We start from the raw sequence: 20,559 nt of genomic DNA on the forward strand, positions 1-20,559 counted from the left end.
GGCCTGATCCCTGACCAGACGGTGGTTCTTTCCCCGGCCCCTCATCACAGCAATACGAGGACACAGCATGGAAGCCACGCCTTGTGCTGACCCGTCCCATCCGAGTAGCGGTTCAAGTCCCGGCTGCTCCACTTCTGACCCAGCTCCCCGGAATGCACCTGGGAAGGCAGTGGAAGGTGACCCAAACGCCCAGGTGGCTTTGACCTGGCACAGCCCCAGATTTACTGCCATTTGTGGGAGTACCCCAGAGGGTGAGAGGCCATTCTGTGTCTGTTTTTCAAATAAGTGAGTAAGTACTCCTCAGGAAGAGAAGGGAGGGGAGCTTGGCATGTTTGCCTCCTGTGTTTCTAGCTGGCTCTCAAAACAGTGCCAGGGCAGGGACGGGCACAGGCAGCCCCAGGCAACCAGAGGCCCCCCAGGAGCCCGTGGAGGTGCCTCGATGCTCACACCCGGGGCTGAACTACGCCTCGGAAGGCACAGCAAGCCCTCACCTGCCTCACCCCAGCTGCTCAGAAACCTCACAGTGGGAGCCGGATGGAGACGCTGCGGGATGGACAGGAGGCACGGCTTGCATGCTTTCCCCAGTACGGAGCTGGGGCGTGTCTGTGAGGGCTCGCACATGGGGGCCTGCGGGCAGCCTCCAGCGTGGGCTTTGGAAGCTGCACTGCGCCCAGTCCTCAGGGCTGCCCCTGCACATCCGGGAGGTGAGTGAGTGTCACTGCACTCATTGTGACGCCCTCGGCGGAGAGCCATGGCGGAAGGATGGACAATGTCGTCACGCACGGGAGAAGCCAGGAGCAGCACACACACGTATATGTACACACTCACACACACACACGTGCATGCATTGTGTGCACACAAACATGTAAGAGCTCACTTGCAGGCACATACGTGCAAACACCTACACACAAGCATGTGCGTACCTGCTTGCACGCATGTACAAATACCTACAGCAAAGCACACATGTTAACAACCCACATGTGCACACAGGTGTCTGTTGGCTTAATTTTCCAGTTATCCTAAGGCACGCCAGGTGCCGTGCAATCCCAGTGTCTGACGGCAGGAAGGACCTCCCAGGCTGACGTCTGCCTGCTGAAGGTGAGGACTGAGAACGGAAGCAAACACGTGCCATGCAACTAAGGCCACAGAGCAACAGCCCCCAGGAAATGGCACTGCTCTACCGAGTGGCAGGGCAGAGTCTGTGCTTCTGTCCCGACGCGTGTCTACCCTCCATCAGCCTGTGAGATACTGCCACGCGGCAGGTGACGGCTCTCTGCCTGTTAGGAATTCACTCATTATCACCTGAGACATAGCTAATGCTTCCCGCTGACCCACTCCCCAGACGCTCTGCTGGGACAGCACAAGCCTGGGATTGACAAGTCCATCTAGGTCCCCGACGGGGTGACAGGGCCCAGCCACGGGGCCATGATGGCTGCCTCCTGGGGGGCCGTGGGCAGGAGGCCAGAGAATGCAGCCAGAGCTGGCCCCAGGCATGCAGACACCGAATGCAGGCGCTCTAACCAGCGTCTTTTTCTTTTGTTTAAGACTTACTTAAGGCAGATTTTACAGAGAAAAGGAGAGACAGAAAGCTCTTCCATTTGCTGCTTCATCCCAGGTGGCCGCAACAGCCAGAGCTGAGCCGATCCAAAGCCAGGAGCTTCTTCTGGGTCTCCCACGTGGGTGCGGGTCCCAAGGCCTCAGGTCACCCCCTGCTGAATTCCCAGGCCACAGGCAGGGAGCTAGATGGGAAGTGGAGCAGCCGGGACAGCCGGGACATGAGCCAGAGCCCATATGAGATTCCAGTGCTTGCAAAGCTAGGATTTGGCCATTGAGGCCCCTAAGTTGTGTCTTAATAGCTTTTTGTTTCTTTTGAACAAATGACAGCTGTCATGGCAAGTAGCCCAGGATACCAACTGTGAGGAGACCAGTACAGTCAGCTGAGGTCTCTACATCATGCCTTTGTAACTTGCAGATGTCATTATTAACCTGCAACTGACCACAGGAGGAGGAGGTGAGGGGCTGGTGCCTTCTGCGGGGACCCCAGGAGGAGGTGTGGGGCTGGTGTCTCCTGCAGGGACCTCAGGAGGAGGTGAGGGGCTGGTGCCTCCCGCAGGGACCCCAGGAGGAGGTGTGGGGCTGGTGCCTCCCACAGGGACCTCAGGAGGAGGTGAGGAGCTGGACCCCAGCAGGAGGTGAGGCGCTGGTGTCTCCTGCAGGGACCTCAGGAGGAGGTGAGGGGCTGGTGTCTCCTGCAGGGACCCCAGGAGGAGGTGAGGGGCTGGTGTCTCCTGCAGGGACCTCAGGAGGAGGTGAGGGGCTGGTGTCTCCTGCAGGGACCCCAGGAGGAGGTGAGGGGCTGGTGTCTCCCGCGGGGACCCCAGGAGGAGGTGAGGGGCTGGTGCCTCCTGCAAGGACCCCAGGAGGAGGTGTGGGGCTGGTGCCTCCCACAGGGACCTCAGGAGGAGGTGAGGGGCTGGTGTCTCCCGCGGGGACCCCAGGAGGAGGTGAGGAGCTGGACCCCAGTAGGAGGTGAGGCGCTGGTGCCTCCTGCAGGGACCTCAGGAGGAGGTGAGGGGCTGGTGTCTCCTGCAGGGACCCCAGGAGGAGGTGAGGGGCTGGTGCCTGCCGCAGGGAACCCGTGGAGTGTGGGTCACTGCAGGCAAGAGCAGATCTCTCTCCAACAGACAGCGGAGACCACGTGGTGAGAGATATCAGCCACAGAAAAGTGGTGCATGCCTCATTCAGCCGGTAGTGGGAACCTCACTGAGCCCCAGCTAGTCAACAAGCACCCCGTCTGCTTGTCCACTCAGAAGAGGAAGTGGTGCTGGCTGGAACAAGGGGACACAGGCTAACCCCCTTTCTGGCAGCCAGGGACGCTGCAGCTGGGTGGCAGTGGCTGGATCAATGTGCTGGACTTGACAGCTGACGGATGGTGCAGGTACCAGGGCTGTGCTTTCCCATGGCAGAGAACCTGCAGGACTCCAGGGGGGCCGGTGCTGTGGCAGGGCAGGCCAAGCCTCTTCCTGCAGGGTTGGCATCCCAGATGGATTCTGGTTAGAGTGTCCACTGCTCCATTTTCAATCCACTCCTTGCTAATGCACCTGGGAAAGCAGCAGAGGATGGCTCAAGTGCTTGGGCCCCTGCACCCACATGGGAGGCCCAGAAGAAGCTCCAGACTGCTGGCGTAGGCAGAGCCCAGCTCCAGCTGTTACGGCCATTTGGGGGGAAACTGTGGGTGAAAAGTCTCTCTCTGCAAGTCTGCCTTAACAAAAATAAAATTAAGATGTTTAAAAATTCCTTTAAGTTACCTGGAGAAGTAGATGACTTATCAGACTTTACTCACCTGCCACGTGACAGACACCAGGTCAGACCCTGAGTGGACAGTGCTGAGGAGAAGTTGCGGTTTTGCAAGTTCAAGTGCTTCCCAGTCTGGGGGAGGAGGAGATCAAGGCCAAAGCGAAGTCCAACAGATTTACATTAGGTGCTCCGCTTACGCCCCAGCTCCCTGCCACTGCACATGGGAAAGCAACGCAAGGTGGCTCACATGCTTCAGCCCCTGCCACGTGGGGGTCTGGGATGGGGCTTCTGGCGCCAGCATGGGGGGGCCCCGGCACCAGCGTGGAGGTCCAGGATGGGGTTCCTGGCACCAGCGTAGAGGTCCGGGATGGGGTTCCTGGCATCAGCATGGAGGTCCGGGATGGGGCTCCCGGCACCAGTGTGGAGGTCGGGATGGGGTTCCTGGCACCAGTGTGGGGTCCTGGCACCGGCATGGGGGTCTGAGATGGGGCTCCTGGTACCAGCTGGTCCACTTCTGACTGTTGTGGTTATCTGGGAGAGTGAACCAAAATGGTGGATGGATGCTCTCTCTCTCCTTCTCTCCATCCTTCCCTGCCTCCTTCCTTTTCCCTCCCTTTTTCTCCTCGTTTTCAAACAAACCAATCTGCACACACACAGTGCAGGTGAATGCAATTCTGACACCCCTAAAAAGGTGGGTGACAGCAGAACAAAGCCAGCGAATGCTGCAGCTTTGCTCCCTGCGAATTCAGCATGACCAAGGGTCCACCCAGGGGTCCACTCCCAGGTGAGGTCAGCTCGAGGGCAAGGAGACAGCTGCTGGACTCTGAGCCTGGCTGTGCACTGGAACATCTGACACAGAGTTTGACAACTCCCATGAAATTCCTTCTAATCTCAATTTCACAGCTTCAGACCTAAGCCCAGAGTTACAAAGGAGCCGGCTGTCTTTCTGGGCCCTCCCTGAGGATGGTAAGAGGTTGCCTGGGGAAGCCCTGAACCGCACCCAGTGTTTGCTGAGCCTCAGTGTCACACTGACAGCCAGGCCTGCCCGAAGCTGTGGAAGCAGCAGGCCTGCGGTGGGACCTGGGAACCTGCATCCCTCAGCAGCTCCCTGGTCCAGGACAGCCCAGCCACACCAGGGAGCAGCTGTCTGTGGTGGACAGCCCCACAGATGCTGATGCACGGAGCCGCAGGGACAAGTCGCAGCTAAGTTGCTCTCCAGGGGATTTGCTGGCACGTGGCTCAAGAGCCATGTCAGAAAATGCTAGAAGTCCTGACTGCTGACTGCCCAGGGTCTTGGGGACCTTGCTCCCCCATTAACAGAAATGTCCACTGCTCTCTCTCCCTCTCCTGCTTAACCCAAATAAACACTTGGGCTTGCTTGGGGGGAGCCTGAAAAGCAGGACTCGATGAAGCTTTATCTCCACATAGGTTTCCCTCCATTCCCATATTTGTGCCCATTTATAGCGCACCCACAGGTACAGAATGTTCAGGAATATTCACTTGTCTCTCAGTTTAGCATGAGGCAGAGATCGGTCAATCTTACAGCCTCTGGGCAGACACCTTTATCTGTCTCCTAAGTTAGACTTCCAGGTTGTAGGTTAAAACACAGTGTGCCCACATGTCAAGCTGAGAACATGGCAACCCCAGCCACTTGTGCTTGGTCCTTGCTGGGTCACAAATTTACCCCCGGGGCCTCCTGGGGGACCCTGCAGATACTTGTTTAAGGAAAAGTTTATTCTCTTGATCCTGTAACCAGGATCCCAGCAGGTGCTAGGGGAAACGTCACAGCAATGAGTGTCAAGTCTAAATAAGAAGACAGGCCTAGGAATAGTGGGGAAGACCATCGGGCGGCTGACAGCCACAGCCAAACCCCAGGTCATCAAGCTTGCAGCAACATAGGAATGAGAAAGAATGAATACATGTAGTTTAACATTTTACTTGAAAGAGAAGACCAGACAGCTTAATGCCCACTGGGCAAGGGAACCGAGGTCCTGGAGCCACTGCCTGCTGCCGCCCAGGCTGTGCCCGAGCAGGAAGGTGCAGCCAGAAGCCTGTCTGGGTAACTCACACGCAACACAGGCCACAGCTCAGTTCAACGAGAAGACGGAGTATGTGAGAAACGGGGCCGCACAGCGGGGCAGCCGTGGGAAGCGAAAGTGTTAGGACACAGACGTTGAAGAGAGAGACCAGAACATCAAAAATGCAGGAACACAAAAGCTTGAAAAAAACAAACAAACATGCAATTCCATGCATCCTTAAGGACAGCAGAAATTTCAAAGCCTTTTGATTACATAAACACTGGCACCACAGCATGACAAAATGTGTCACACCCAATGACAACAGATCAATGGTGCATTTCAGAAACCACGTTTAAGAACAGAGCAAATGTTGAGGGTTGAATTCTCAGAGAGCTCTCGTAAGTAGACAAGCAAGGGCGGACAGAGAAGGAATGAGCGAAAGGAAGAACCGACACGGAGAGGAACGCCATGTGCAGTTGCTGTGCCCGGGATGCAGAGACGCACTGCTCGTCGCAAGAGGCACACTCGCCGTCCCCTGGTCCACACGGGGAGAGCCGAGGGGCCGCAGGCATGCAGGGACCTTTCACAGCCCCCTTGAAAACGCACCCAGCAACTCCCATGACGTGAAAAACCCATTTGTCAGTAACCCCACTTCCCAGACACTGCTTACAGACCAAGGGACTGTGTTAACCATGACTGTAGCTGGAAACCAGGCGAGAGCGAGGGAAGGGCTGAGCAACATGGGCCATGTGGCATATCACACCGCTGTCAATTAGAGAATGAAGACCATCACGATTGGCCTGGGGGAGTCCCCTGAGGCCCTGTTGAGTAAGAAGAGCAGAATCTGGGCCCTGCGGTGTGGCCTAGCGGCTAAAGTCCTTGCCTTTAACGCTCCGGGATCCCATATGGGCGCTGGTTCTAATCCCAGCAGCTCTACTTCCCATCTAGCTCCCTGCCTGTGGCCTGGGAAAGCAGTTAAGGACAGCCCAAAGCTTTGGGACCCTGCACCCTTGTGGGATACCTGGAGGAGGTTCCTGGCTCCTGGCTTCGGATGGGCATAGCTCCAGCCACTGCAGTCACTTGGGGAGTAAATCATTGGATGGAAGATCTTTCTCACTGTCTCTCCTCCTCTCTGTATATCTGCCTTTCCAATAAAAATAAATTTAAAAAAAAAAAGGAAAAGCAAAATTAAAAAAGCCAGATGTCACCTGGTGCTATTTTTTGTCAGTACATAAGACCTACAATACACCAGGGCGTTTTGAAAAGCTCATGGAAGATAAAATTAAAAAGCAAGCTTGATCGCCAAATGTTTGTACCAGAATAAATGATCTTTCCCATTTTTTTAACCTACATATAAAGAACAAATATCAAAACAGGGTTTTAACTTTTGGAGAAATAAGAGACTAGAAAGAGAGGAGACAAAATAAGCTACACACACATGTAAAAGCACATGGACACACGTGTGTATGCTCCTCATCACACACCACAGAATTATGTCTCCTTCAGCGATGGACCGTGCTGGTCCCCAAGGTCACGCTGGAGTGAAGTTCCCGCACCTTGTGCCGTGGCCCATGGCATAGCATGATGCTCTGCACCAGGTGTCAACACGCCTGTGACGTGGCCAGGCCCACGCAGGGATCCCACGCCCCACACATGACCCTTCCTGGTAAGAAACTGGTGGCTGCTTGCATAGCCAGCGTCCACATGCACCTCCACAGTCACTTCAGCACATGCTCCTACTTACAACAAAAGAAGCTTCTCTGCAAAGCAGTGGCCATGCTCTGCTTCAGCCACTTCACATCCCTGTTGCTGACTGCCTCTTCTGGTGGCACCCGGGGCCACTTGCAGTGAGCGCCCTCCACGACCTGCCAGAGGACGCAGTTCACAGAGCATTGGGAAGCTTACCCCAGGGTCTGTACAAAGTTCATGAACAGTGCATATATGCTGTGAAAAAGCATGCATGAACCCCAAGACTGTTCTCATCCAAATAACCCTAGCTTCCAACAATTACCCACAGACATCTTCAAATGCCAGCATTGCTGTTCTCTAAAATCCTTCTGAAAATATGTGGGGCTGGGGGCGGGACATTGTGGCACAGACGGTTAAATTATCCCTTGTGCTGCCGGCATCCCATACAGGCACCCGTCCTTGTCCCAGATGTTCCACTTCCGATCCAGCTCCCTGCTAATAAGCCTGTGAAAGCAGCAGGAGATGACACAGTGCTTGGGCTGTTGCTCCCATGTGGGCGAGCTGGAAGAACCTCCCGGCTTCTGGCTCTGGACCAGCCCAGTCCTGGTCATTTTGGCCATTTGGGGAGTGAATCCACAGAGAGAATCTCTCTGTGCGTCTCTCTCTCCTCCTCACTCTCTCTGGAATTCTGCCTATCAAATAAATAAAACTTAAAAACAGTGTGTCAGGGAAGCTGAACGCAGCCCTCCTGAGCAGGTGTTGGGCAAACAGAACAAACCATCAGGACAGACCTCCACCTGGAGGATGGCCCAATGTGACTCACACTATACTGCAGGCAAGGGCAGCAGGCACGGGCCAGCCCCGAGAGCCACTGGGCTTAGGGTTAAGCAGATGGGTGATGACGGCCTAGAGTGATCTGCATTACAGTGCAGGCCACGACGGGGCGGAGAGCAGGGCTCCCTGGAGTCTAGGGCCTTCAGAAGGCCAAACTCCGGTGCCCCAGAGTAGGGTGCCACACCAGGATGCGAGGCTCCCCAGGCAGGACAAGGGCCACGGTGGGATGAAAGCACTGTAATGCAAGCACACGTTGTTCTGGGGAAAGTGCAGACAGGATGGGCTGCGTGAGACCACGGCTCACGGAGCACAGCTGCTGGCATGCACATGAATCAGACCCTGAGCTGCTGGGATGACTGGCCTGAGCACAGCAGGACCACTGCCATGTCTGCATGCCAAACAAGGAAGTGGACATCAGAAGGGCAGTCAGAACCGCAGACACGTTGCGCCAACTTCCTGGCCCTGGTCACTCCCTCAGACACCCCAGGAACTGCCTACTCGTTAGTGAGACCAAGCCCAGCCGCGAGTGTCAATCACAGCCCACTGCAGGATTCACCAGCAATTTCACCTGTAGCTTGTAAACGAGGGAAGCCCCCAACAACACAGCATTCATTCCCCTTCCTGAAGAGCCCTCATTGAGCACGGATGTGGGTAGACACCAACCACGAGGGCCTGTGACTGGGCAACCCCGGCACGGTCCAATGACAATGACAGCCAGGCCAGAAGGAGACAGGGCATAGCTCCCTCCACACACTGTGTGCACAGGCACGCACACACACACACAGCCATGCAAATCATGCAATGCCAAAGGCCCTTCATGAACAGCGCGTTGCAAAACCCTGCGGTTGCAAGCCAGGGCGCATGGTGCCACCGGCTCAGGCTTGCTTGCTTGGCGGGCCTTGCATTTCCCCAGACAGGAAGTGACAGCTCTTCATGTGCTCGGCAGAGGTGACTCACCATGACAGCAGGAGCTGTGGAGGGGCTTTCGGTTCTCTAATCCAATCTCCTCGAGCTTCCAGGGGAGGCCGCCCCCTGGGGTGTGACTCAGGTGGGGCACCTGAGGCCAGGCTCACTCCTGTGCAAAGTCAGACAGGTGGGCCGGGGACTCCCTGCTGCTGCTGTCCTGGTCCTTGGCACCGGCTGCTGCTGTCAGTCTGTTGGTCAGGTTCCCACCTGCTGGGCTCGCCAGCCAAGTCTGAACTCAGGAGGAATCAGACGCCCGTGTTAGGAAAAGGGCAGAGCCTCGGCCCAGCGGGGTGCCTGGCCGAGTCGGGTCCAGTGGCCTCGGAAGGTGGTTTTCAGGGCTGTCCTGCTGTCTGCTCCCAGGGCCACCGACAGTCACACCAGAAACCGAACCCAAGGGGCGCATCCCACTCAAAGGGCCCCACAAAGACAGCGATGGAAGGCCATGGCCACAGGGCTTGGGTTACCCCACCCCAGCACTCAGGACAAGGTATGGACACGTGGGCTCTCGGCCCACAAACTTGAGTCCCAACTTTCATCTTCTTTGTCACCCAACATGTCACTGGTCCGTGACATATACAGATGCATAAAACCAGGAGAAAACACCCAGGCCCAGCCTCGATGTCTGGGCAAGTCCGCCGGGGGCCCAGGAAGCCGGGCGGGACACAGAGCAGTGCACACACAGAGTGGGCACAGCCCCTCCAGAGGCTGGTGTTCCTGCAGGCTGTGCCCACGTCCCACAGGAAAGGGACCCGGCAGGGAGTGGCTGGGGCTGGTCAGTGGGACTATGACATCAGCATGGCCCTCAGCCTCCTTCTCTTTCACTTCCCTCTCCCAGTCCCTAAAAATAGGCACATCGTGCTAAGCACCGCATGCTGTGGTCTCTGCAAGGAAACACCGGAAAAAAAATCAGGTCAAGCCAGGACTTCCCCCAGCACAGCCACGATGGGGTCCCAGGGGCACCAGGAAGCAATGCTCAGTGACACTCGGGAACTGGGAGCTTGCAGGGACCCCTGCTTCTCAGCCACACCCCGCAGCCCACCCCACAAGGCACCCTCAGCTGGACGCTTGCGGCTCTGAGTGTTTTCACTGCACATGGCTCGTCACGGGAGCACCGTGAGGGTGGAGGCATAACTTCAAAGACGCCACTTTGAGGGAACATGATCTGGGGGAAATGACCCACATCACACCATCTGGTCCTGAGTCAGATCCCAGCACACAGTAGGTACTCGGCGAGGGCCTGGCATACGGGTGCCAGGCCTTTGGTGAGGGCCTGGCACACAGTAGGCCCTTGGCGAGAGCCTGGCACACAGTAAGTACCTTCCCTTGAGAGCATGGCTCTGGAACAGACTGCCTGGTGACCTATGGTGCCCTCACCTCTGAAGCAGTGCTGATGGTGGGTGCAGTGCTGCCCGCAGAGGGCCCTGGGCAAGGCCCTGGGGAGGGGCACGAGGGAGGGACAGGTGTACATGCCAGCATCACTGAGGGCATGACAGAAATGCAGTGTCCCAGGGGCTGCTCAACTGTGGGTCCCTGGTGGCAGGCAGGCCCTGCAGGACTTCTGCTGTCTGAGGTTGCACAGCCTCCAATAAGATATCCCTCTGAGAGGAACACGTGTCCACACACACACACACACACACACACACACTCACACTCAACCACTAGAACATCAAATGAAAGCCCCACTGCAAGTGCAAAGCTCAGAGCAGAAGACACGCTCTGCTCACCTGCCACTCCATCTAACACAAGTTTCGAAAAGGACACACTCCGGGTGCCCGGTGGTGACCCTGGCTGACTGTCCCAAGCGGAGCGCTGAGGCAGTGCCTGCATTGCTTCCTTTCACTATTCCTTGACTGTCCTGGGCTGTCACCCAGGATACCCCTCAAACCCCAATTTTATATTACAAAAGTCCTCATGCCTTATCAGCAACGTGACCCATGGGAAGTAAACATCAAGCAGCTTAAAGAAAACGGAGGTCTGGGGTGGCACCTGGTCTGCCTCGGAGTGGCCACCGCTGGCACCCGTATTTCTGAGGCCCTTTCTCTGGCAAAGCCCCTTTCCCCTCATCCTGTGCCCGTGTGAGGGGACTTGGAAGCAAGGGATGGATCCGACACACTTCACAGGCAAGGAAACCAGGCGCTGTTCTTAACAGAATGTGGTCTAGTGCACGCTCCTGGGAGGCCCTGGGGGGACGGTCATCCAGCCCCAGCGATTCCCTGTGTGTGCCCACCCGCGTGGCACACCCCACACCACCCTGCAGACACTGCACAAGTGCTCTCGGATGCTTGCCGACTGGGCAACCAGGCGCCCATCTGGCTGCACAGCTGACGTTCTAATTGCCGGCAGTCCCTGCTGAGGCAGCTGGGCAGACTCAGCCAGCCCGGAGCAGAGCGGGTGCCTCCTGATGGAGGGAGGAGATTTGGACAGAGCAATCCCTGTCTCCAGCCAGGACACTCTCTGAGAGGAGGGACTGCTCCCCGACCATTGCTGCCCTGCTCACCCCGGCACCTGACCCCTCTAGGTCCAGCAGCTTCACTGGGGTCCTCGCTTCTGTAACGTCCAGCACCGTATGCACACTTCTCTCCTGCTCATCTTTTGTTAGTTTCATTCAAGATCCCAGTTACAGGAACTAAGAGGGGCAGTAGTTTTTCTTTTCCTGCACGATAAAAACGCAGTGGACATTGAAACTGTATAAAGAAGCGATACTATTCGGGGAGATTGAAAGCGAGCACGTCATGCTGACTCGGGCTCAAGGCAGCTTGTTTGTGCAGCAGGTGTGGAAGGCGCAACTCACTCTCAACTGCAACCTGCATTTTTCTGAGAGAATGCTAAAGTTTGTTTATTAATTTTCATCAAGAAGATCAGAAAACTAAGAAAGCTTTTTAGGCAAATTCTGCCAGATCTTAAAAATACAACAGTTTCCATCTCATAGAAATAACTTCAGATTCTTGAAAAAAAAAATTAAAATAGGAGCGGCCAGGGCGCATACTGCCACTCACTCCATGAAGCAGGAATAGCCCGAAGAGCAAAGTCTGAAAAGGAGCAAACCTAGGGTCAAACACCCACAAGCGCAGGCGGCCGGGAAAGCTGATCAGGAGGAATCCTGTACCAGCCAGCAGATGGCACTCCTTGTGCAGCGGGCGAGGGGCGTGAGCCAGCCCAAGGAGGAACTGCGGCCAGAAGACACAGCAGAACATGGCAGGTTCATATCACTGCGGCCTGAGAGCACCGTGGGGAGACAGAGCCACGGCAACACCCTGCAGCATGGCTAAGCATGTGTGGTGGGGCACTAAAGGAAAGCCTGCGGGCAAAAAGAAGGGGGCAGGCCAGGCCAGGCAGACACAGAATTCCAGTGGTGACAGCTGTGTCCTCACGCATGCACTTGGTGTCCACAGCTCGTCTGCCGCACATCCGCCTGTCAAGGATGGCTCCTGCCCTCTTGGTGCTTCCACCACTGCCCGAGCCCTCCCAAGGGGGGACGACTTCTCCGAGCTCTGCTGCGGAGCCCCAACGTGGGCCACGTACTGAAACAACCACCCCATTACTCCTGTCACCTGAAAATCCTAACATGTCCCAACAAGCATGAAAGCCAAGTTCACAGCATGAGATGGAGGCCGCCGACTGCCAAGCCATGACTGACACCCTGGAGGTGACCCAGGGCAGGGCCGAGAGGACGCCAGCCTGCCTCTGAACAGCATCTGCCTATATCAGGATTAGGAAGGATCAAACTGGAACTCCACTCCCAGGCCCCCGCCATCTGTGCACAGGAGCATCGGCCACAGAACACACTGCTTCCAGCAGTTAGAGCGGAGCGACGCCCCAGGTTAATACCTGTCCCTTGAGCTGCGCGTGCTTCCCCAAGGGTGGGAACAGACCCTGTGATGCAGGGTGCCAGAGGCCCAAGGACACCATGCTCAGGTGGGCACACTGGCCATCACAGGCCCCAGCCGTTTTTCACTGAACTCAGCACCAGAATCAGCAAGTGCCACTACCCAGTCTGATTAGGGCGTCCGATTACCAGGGACCCTAGGCTGCAGTGGCTGTGGAAGGAGGCCCAGAGTGGCCAGCAGAATGTCCTTGCATCCCTGTGGTCTGTAGTCAAAATCCTGTGTCACGTGGTGGCCTCCCCACCCCACTTCCACCCGGCCCGATGAGGTCTTCCTGATGGCCCCAGCTGCCCTTTGCCCTGCACCCCCGATGTCATGAACACCAGCAGGAGCCAGTGGCAGGTTGGCCAGGTCCCCATCTGGCCAGAGTCCCACCTCCATTCCAGAACCAGCACTCCTCTGTGGCGGTCAGCCCTGTCCCCCCACGGGCCCACAGGCTTTCTATGATGGGTGGACAGACACCTCTGCTCACCGGCTGCAGCAAGTGCCGTGCAGGCACGTGGCCAGGCCTGATGTCCCGGAGCCAGGAGGTGGGATCCCCACTGGTAGTAACCACAGCCCCTGACACTATGTGCAGCCCCCAAACACTTGGGCAGGTGTCAGTTTGTGCTCCTGTGGCCACCAGGCCTGCATTTTGCCAACTCAGAGTTGCCGGCAGCAGGACACCTTAGTGTAACACATCCCTGGGGGGCTGGCAGCAGGCGGTTGGGACCCTGCCCTGCCCGGGCTGAGCACCGTGGGGAGCGCAGAGGCCAGCAGGTGCTACAGGCCCCCTCTGCTCACCCCCCAGGCCTGCGAGGTGGGTGGAAGATACAGCTTAAGGGCCTCTCTTACACTCGCTGCTTGAGGAGTTCTCTCACGTGCCACCCTCAATGCCCCAAGAAGGAATGAGCGTTCTAGCATCCCATACCACCCTTCGGAGAATGAAGGGGACACAGAGCTCTCCCCTTGTCCCTGCCGAGCCCAGGGGGTGGCCTCATTATATGGGAACAAGGGTTACTCAGGCCTGGCCAGGGTCCAATAAAAAGTGGTTCTGGATTCAGGATGAATGGTGCAAGCACACCCATTCAGCTGCCTCACTGCTGGGCACCCGGGGACAGCTCCCTGGAGAGACCAACTGGTGAGGAAGCCACCAAGGCCAGTTCTTGGCCAAGGTCACCTAACAACCTCGCCCTCACCTGCCCTTGTCACAGCCCCAAGCTCACAGTTGATTCCTGACTCTCCTGGCATGTTGGGAAGGGTGTAAACCAGTCACTGACTAACCCAGGACAGCCCGCGGACCAACAGATGGAGAACAGAACAAGGGGCCTGGCGCAGTGGCCTAGCAGCTTAAGTCCTCTCCTAGAACGCACTGGGATCCCATATGGATGCTGGTTCTAATCCCGGCAGCCCCGCTTCCCATCCAGATCCCTGCCTGTGGCCTGGGAAAGCAGTTGAGGATGGTCCAAATCCTTGGGACCATGTGGGAGACTTGGAAGAGCTCCTGGCTTCGGATGGGCGCAGCTCCAGCAACTGCAGTCACTTGGGGAGTGAATCATTGGATGGAAGATCTTCCTCTCTGTCTCTCCTCCACCTCCTCCTCTCTCTCTCTCTCTCTCTCTCTCTCTGTCTCTCTCTCTCTGTCTCTCTCGCTCTCCCTCTCTCTCTCTATATATATACATATAATCAGACTTTGCAATGAAAATAAATAAATCTTTAAAACAGAAAGAGAACAGAACAAGAATGATGTGGGGAGGCTGGTGCTTGGCCACAGAGTGACAGGGAGCAGCCAAGTAAGCTGATGGCCTTGTCCCTCCTGCAGCCACTGGCCACAGACCGCAGTCACAGGTCACGGACAACAATAACACGACCAGAGGCAAGTCTCTTGGCCCTAGAGCCTGGAAAACACCAGGGCCGAGAGGGGCTCTGCCTGGAGGGGAATCTTGCCCAAGTGGAGCCTTGTGAGGTCACGTAACCCCCGAGGATACCCCCAGGAAACTCGCACTACAAGCACGGAAGGGGCTCGTGTGGCCGGGCGAGGACACTGCCCCTCTGCAAGCATTGGCTCTGGGCTCAGTGCCCATCACATGTCCACACCAGACCAAGGCCCAGCAAGGGCAGACAGAGCAAAGTAGGCCGTGTCAGGAGTTTTCATCCACAAGGTGTTGTACGAACACAGGACTGTGTCTCTGCAGTCCCCGTGGAGCGCTGAGCCTGTGTTGGTACGAGTGTCTTTCATGGTTGCCACAGCAAGAGTGACATGATCTTTCTCCATTAGCACCCCGAGCCCCATGCCACTCAAGCGAAGGCCAAAAACCAGCTGGGCTGCATCCCTGGGGCTGAGAGCCCGGGGGCAGATGAAGGAATGGGGCGACTTGGCTGGAAGAAGCCAGGCCCCACCCCAGCAACAGACATTATCTCGAGGCCAGTGATGCTGAGACTGTGTGAGTCAGAAGTTGGGGGTGTGCTTGTCCTCCTGGCGGATTCAGCCTTACCAAGAGGAGCTTGGCACCCCAGAGCCTCTGCTCCTCACATCTGCACCAAGGTTGCCCAGAGTGAGCCCTTGGCACACCTGGCGGCTCAGGGAGCCCAGAATTACAGCGTTCACCGGGAGGTACAGGGCCCGCAGCAGCATCAGCTGGCCAAAAGCTAGCAAGAGGGAGGGTAGCCATGAACAGGTGTCTGGAAGAGGCAGACCAGGAGTCTGTCAGCTGGCATTTACAAGGGAGGGGAGGATGTGTTCCTTGCAAGGTGCCCTGTGTGAGCGTGGCAGCACAGCCTGCTATGCCTGGAGCCCTGATGTGCCAGGGTTGACACAGCCCGCAAGGTGCCCTGCACCTCTACCGCCTAGCTCCTGCTCACTGCACACCTCACAGGGGGTGGGCTCATCCTGCAGACCCCACGGGCGACCAGCAGCCCTGCATGGGGCGGGCATACCGTGATTGAGCCTGCGGATGCAGTCGCGCAGGGTGGCACTGAACCTCCGCTGGGCAGTGGCCTCGGCAAAGCAGAAGTAGCCGTGTCTGAGGAAGGGCTGCCACAGGAACACTGGGAACTCCCTGGGTGGGGCTGCCAGTAGCTGCGAGGAGTCCTCACTGGAGGCTAGGGAGATAGGGAAACAAACGGGGTTGTAATCCACAGTCACTGTAACATGCACAGTCGCTGTATCACAACTATTATAACACACACAGTGATAACAGTCAATGTGACACTCGCTTGCTCCAGGCGACAGGAGGCAGAGCTGGCGGGAGACCTTTTCACAGCTGTCGGCACTGTCCTCCACTGCTTCTCCTGCCTCCTCCACCAGGTGGCCTCCTGCTCCAGGGGACAGCCAAAGCTACCAGGCACACGCTGGCTCAGCTTCCTCCTGTCCTTACAGCCCGCTGTGGGTCACCTGTGTTCCTGAGGACTCACCTGGGCACCTCCGGGGGCAGCTTACTCCTAGCTCCCCTGGTTCTGTGCTGGTCCACTCTATACTCGGCCTAGCCCCCGGGGCACGTGCACCTATTCTATAACTTTCTTCCTTACGCCTGTATCCAGACCACACCTTCTTCTGCCCCGTCCGTCACTCATGGCCATGAACAATCCTCACTCATGCATCAAAGGTCATGGGAAGCCGCCCCCCAGGGCTGGCTTCACCGGCGTTCCTGCCACCAGAGACACAGCCAGCCTGCGACCTTCCTCTGCTGTTTCACATTCCAAAGCTCCTCTCCCCAGGAAGGAGACACCGCCCGCACTGCCCAGGCCATGAGTGCCGCAGGTGGGAGTTTGCTGTCTGGCGGGGTGCTATACTCCTGGCACAGTCATGGGATGTGGCACGGGCACAGCCAGGGAAAACTGCAGGACAGCAGAATGCTAACTTCCTCCGTCCAACTCAACTGCCACCTTGGTCAACCCCTAGGCATATCCCACCTTTCCAGGAACCATTGTCACACAAGATCACCATCCACTCCAGTGTCCCCAAGAAGAAACAGACAAAAAGGGGGCAAGATTGGACAGAGACTGAATCCAGGGTCAAGGCACGGACCTGCAGCACCTGCCCAGGCTTCAAGTTTGGGTACCTGGAACTTCACAGACAAGTGTGCAGCAAGTCAGATTCCAACACAATGGCCAATGAGTGAGTGACTTCAGCAAGCCCTCGGGGCATCTCTGACAGCTCACTCATGACCACAGCCCCCGTCAGGAGCACACAGGAACACGTGTGCAGCAAGTCAGATGTCAACACGGCCAACCATGGCCAACAAGGGGTGTGTCTGACAGCTCACTCATGACCATAGCCCCCGTCAGGAGCACACAGGAACACGTGTGCAGCAAGTCAGATGTCAACGCGGCCAACCATGGCCAACAAGGGGTGTGTCTGACAGCTCACTCATGACCACAGCCCCCGTCAGGAGCACACAGGAACACGTGTGCAGCAAGTCAGATGTCAACGCGGCCAACCATGGCCAACATGGGGTGTGTCTGACAGCTCACTCATGACCACAGCCCCCGTCAGGAGCACACAGGAACACGTGTGCAGCAAGTCAGATGTCAACGCGGCCAACCATGGCCAACATGGGGTGTGTCTGACAGCTCACTCATGACCACAGTTCCTGTCAGGAGCACACAGGAACACGTGTGCAGCAAGTCAGATGTCAACGCGGCCAACCATGGCCAACATGGGGTGTGTCTGACAGCTCACTCATGACCACAGTTCCTGTCAGGAGCACGCAGGAATGTGTGAATGCTGGTGCTGGCCTCTAATGACAGTGCCAGTTGGGACCCTTCTTGGCCACTCCAAGGGCTCACAACCCCACAAGGACTACCTTCATGTTGGAAAGTGTCAATTCTCATTTGCTTCCAGATAGCCCTGTCAACCTGTCAGTTTCTCTTGCACCAGGCATCTGTATTTTTTTCTGAGTTGTTACGAGAATCAAGAATGTCACAAGTGGCCTACTGTTGAATATTCTATTTTTAATGCCCCAAAGGCCACACCATGCAATCAAGAGTCGCTGCCATGTCCCTCGCCAACATCCTGAGCCAACAGGCGTTAGTCACACATGCCTCACATTCTCTATTTTCTTTCATCCCTTCTATGACTTCATTGATTCATCAATACATAGATTGTCCGTTCTCACTGAGATCTTTGGAAAGTTCTGGAACATTCTGCAACATGAACTCAGGGGCATTTCCATTGCCTGTTGCAGCCCTACAGCAAGATGGCACAACAGCAGATGTTGGAGGAAAGAGAAAAGCCCACCCTACCCCCGGGCATCTCATGTGCTGCTTTAGTTTGAGCCCCTACCCAGGACTCAGCTTCGTCTGGGTTCACTGTTGGTGTGCTAATCACAGAATCCTGTTGTTGTAAAGGCAATGCGTTCTGCACCAGAACAGCAGTGAGTAACATGGAACTAAACGATCGCGCCCATTACGCTTCCCGGGTCCGACATTGTGGTGTGGTACGTAGGGCCTCACTGCCTGGCATCATCCCATGTGGATGCAGTTTAAGACCTGGCGGTTGAGGCCTTTGGGGAAGTGAACCTGTGGATGGATGCTCTCTCTCTGCTTCCCCTCTTGCTGTATCTCAAAATAAACACATCTTCAAGAAAAAAAGAAAGAAAATACTATTCCACAGGTCCACACTTGCTGCTCACAGCTGAACACAACGTACAGGCGAGCCCTGCGTCTTCTTGTCACCCGGGCACAGCGTGCTCCCTGAGCCCATGCGTCTGATCCACCAGTACCCCCACCTGTGTGCGTGTTCCTGGGTGGGATCTAAGGCACAGGAATGGCACATATTTGCCTCGGCTGTGTCCCAAGGACCTGGCTCTCCAGCACAGGGGTTCTCACCATGAGAACACTCTGCTACTCTACCACCAGCTGTCCTGTGTCCAGTGGTGCCCGCAGTGCCCCCTTCCACTGGCAGCCTCCAGAGACCAGAGGTGACCCAGATGGGTGGGCCCAAACACTCCCTGGGGAATAGGATGGGCCAAACCCCCTTTCACACCGAGAGCTGCAGGCCCAGCCAGCACAGCCCCAGGGCAGGAACGGCCTGGGGAATGCGGTGGACAACTCACCCGTGGGATCCGGGAAGTGCCTGTCGGCCAGCAGGCTGTACTCGGCCTCTGAGGTGAACACCTTGCCATCCACCGGGAGAACTCTGCTTTTGGGAACAGCTCCTTTCTGATAGGCCTGGGAAGGGAAGGAGGGCATGAAGGATTTTGGACCTACCAGAAAGTCAGACAGCCCCCATCATACACATACCCAAAGACAGCCTGCTGCGTTCATGAACTTGAGTCACTCATTCAGACTCCGTTTTTATATGCACAAGTCTTTCGAAAAAAAGCAGAGGAGAATACATGTGCCTAACTTAGATGCCTGCTTCACTGTGCATTTTTCATTTATTTGCAAGAATGACCTTGGGGCAGCTGTAGCTGCCCACACATTGCAGCTCAGGGCACTAACCTGAGCCTAATTAGCTCAGGGGGTCCCAGTGGGAAGTGCACAGCTCTCCTGTGGAAGCTGACATCCTCCAAGACACAGACACCAGTGTCCGGTCACTCTGGCGATGACCACGACGAGACACAGTCACACAGCAGTGCCCACGATGCTGGGCATGAACCAATGGCACTGCAGGAGGGAGGGCACTCATGTCGGTCACAAACACCAGGGTGTGCCCACCTTGCTGTCCCCGGCTGCGCCGCTGCACTGCAGTGACAGGCATGGGGAAGCTGCAGGCCGGGCGAAAGGAGCAGCCCAGGGGCTGAAGGAGAACTGAAGCCAAGGGACCATGACCCCTAAAGACTGGAGCGAGGTGGCCTCAAACCTGCACTAGCAGAGGAACTGTCCCAGGCCACAAACGAGAATGGAGCTTGGGCAACGTTCAAGCCCACTTGTGATCATCTGCCCATTCGATGGCCTGCTGTGTACCCAGAACCCTGCATGCCAGCCCACCGTGGCCATCCCCTGACCATACAGGACATGCCAGGGTGCTGCCAGGACCAGTGGTGACGAGGACCCTTCTCACCTCTCTGCTCTCGTAGCTCTCCATGGCAAAGTCGTCTTTGATGACAATGTACCTCTCCTTCCATTTCTTCAAGTCTTCAGCAAACTGCATCACCTCTGCTTCATACAAAACAGTGCCTGGCTCCAAAGCGGGCTTCAAAAGACAGTGCAGATAAGGCACGGCACCCATGGCACTACTTCACTGTTCTTCTGTGTTTTGTTTTAAAGATCTATTCATTTATTTATTTGAAGGACAGAGTTAGTGATCTTCCAACTGCTGATTCACATTCCCAATTGGCCACAACAGCTGAGGCAGGATCAGGCTGAAGCCAGGAGCCAGGAGCTTCTTCCAGGTCTCCCACATGGGTACAGGGACCCAAGACCCTGGGCCATTCTCTGCTACTTCCTCAGGTTCATCAGCAGAGAGCTGGATCAGAAGTGGAGCAGCAGGACTTAAAACAACACCCTTATGGGATTCCGGCACCACAGGCAGCAGCCTGCTGTGCGCCTGCCCGCTTTCTCACATCAGCTGCACTGTGTGGTCCCGGCAGGCAACCCTCCTGGAGCTGGACAGCCATGGTTTCACCCCAGCCGTCTTGCATTGGCACCTCCAAGACAGGCCCAGAACCTGCATTCTGGATGAGTCCCCTCAAGGTTGAGTAGCGTGGTGCTAAGGGGCTGTACCTACTGGCGGCCCCTCCCTTCCTTCCAGAAAGCCCTCTGGAGTCTCTGCACCTGCTGTCCTACTTGCCTGAGTGCCCTTTCTCAAACAGATACACGGATTCCAACTGTTCATCCTTGCTGGCTGTCCTGACTGCCTGCTTCCTGGTTCTTAACTTCCCTCCACAGCACCCAATCCCCCATATGGCTTGGTGTCATCATCTTTCTTGCTGCGTTTGAATGCAGAC

At 56.4% G+C, this 20,559-nt stretch overlaps 1 protein-coding gene across 1 annotated transcript in view; it reads right to left on the minus strand.

The window, feature by feature from the left end:
- NIBAN1 (niban apoptosis regulator 1) overlaps window positions 1-20,559 on the minus strand; it is a 72,679-nt gene that overhangs the window by 20,578 nt on the left and 31,542 nt on the right. The window contains exons 3-5 of the mRNA XM_040985366.1: window positions 19,674-19,805; window positions 18,724-18,838; window positions 15,605-15,769 (exon numbers count right to left, since the gene is read on the minus strand). Of these exons, the coding sequence (XP_040841300.1) occupies window positions 15,605-15,769; window positions 18,724-18,838; window positions 19,674-19,805 (412 nt within the window). The remainder of the gene's footprint in view (window positions 1-15,604; window positions 15,770-18,723; window positions 18,839-19,673; window positions 19,806-20,559) is intronic.

Source organism: Ochotona curzoniae, unplaced genomic scaffold, assembly GCF_017591425.1.
Source record: "Ochotona curzoniae isolate NIBS_2020 unplaced genomic scaffold, NIBS_Ocur_1.0 contig_430, whole genome shotgun sequence".
Classification (NCBI taxonomy): domain Eukaryota; kingdom Metazoa; phylum Chordata; class Mammalia; order Lagomorpha; family Ochotonidae; genus Ochotona; species Ochotona curzoniae.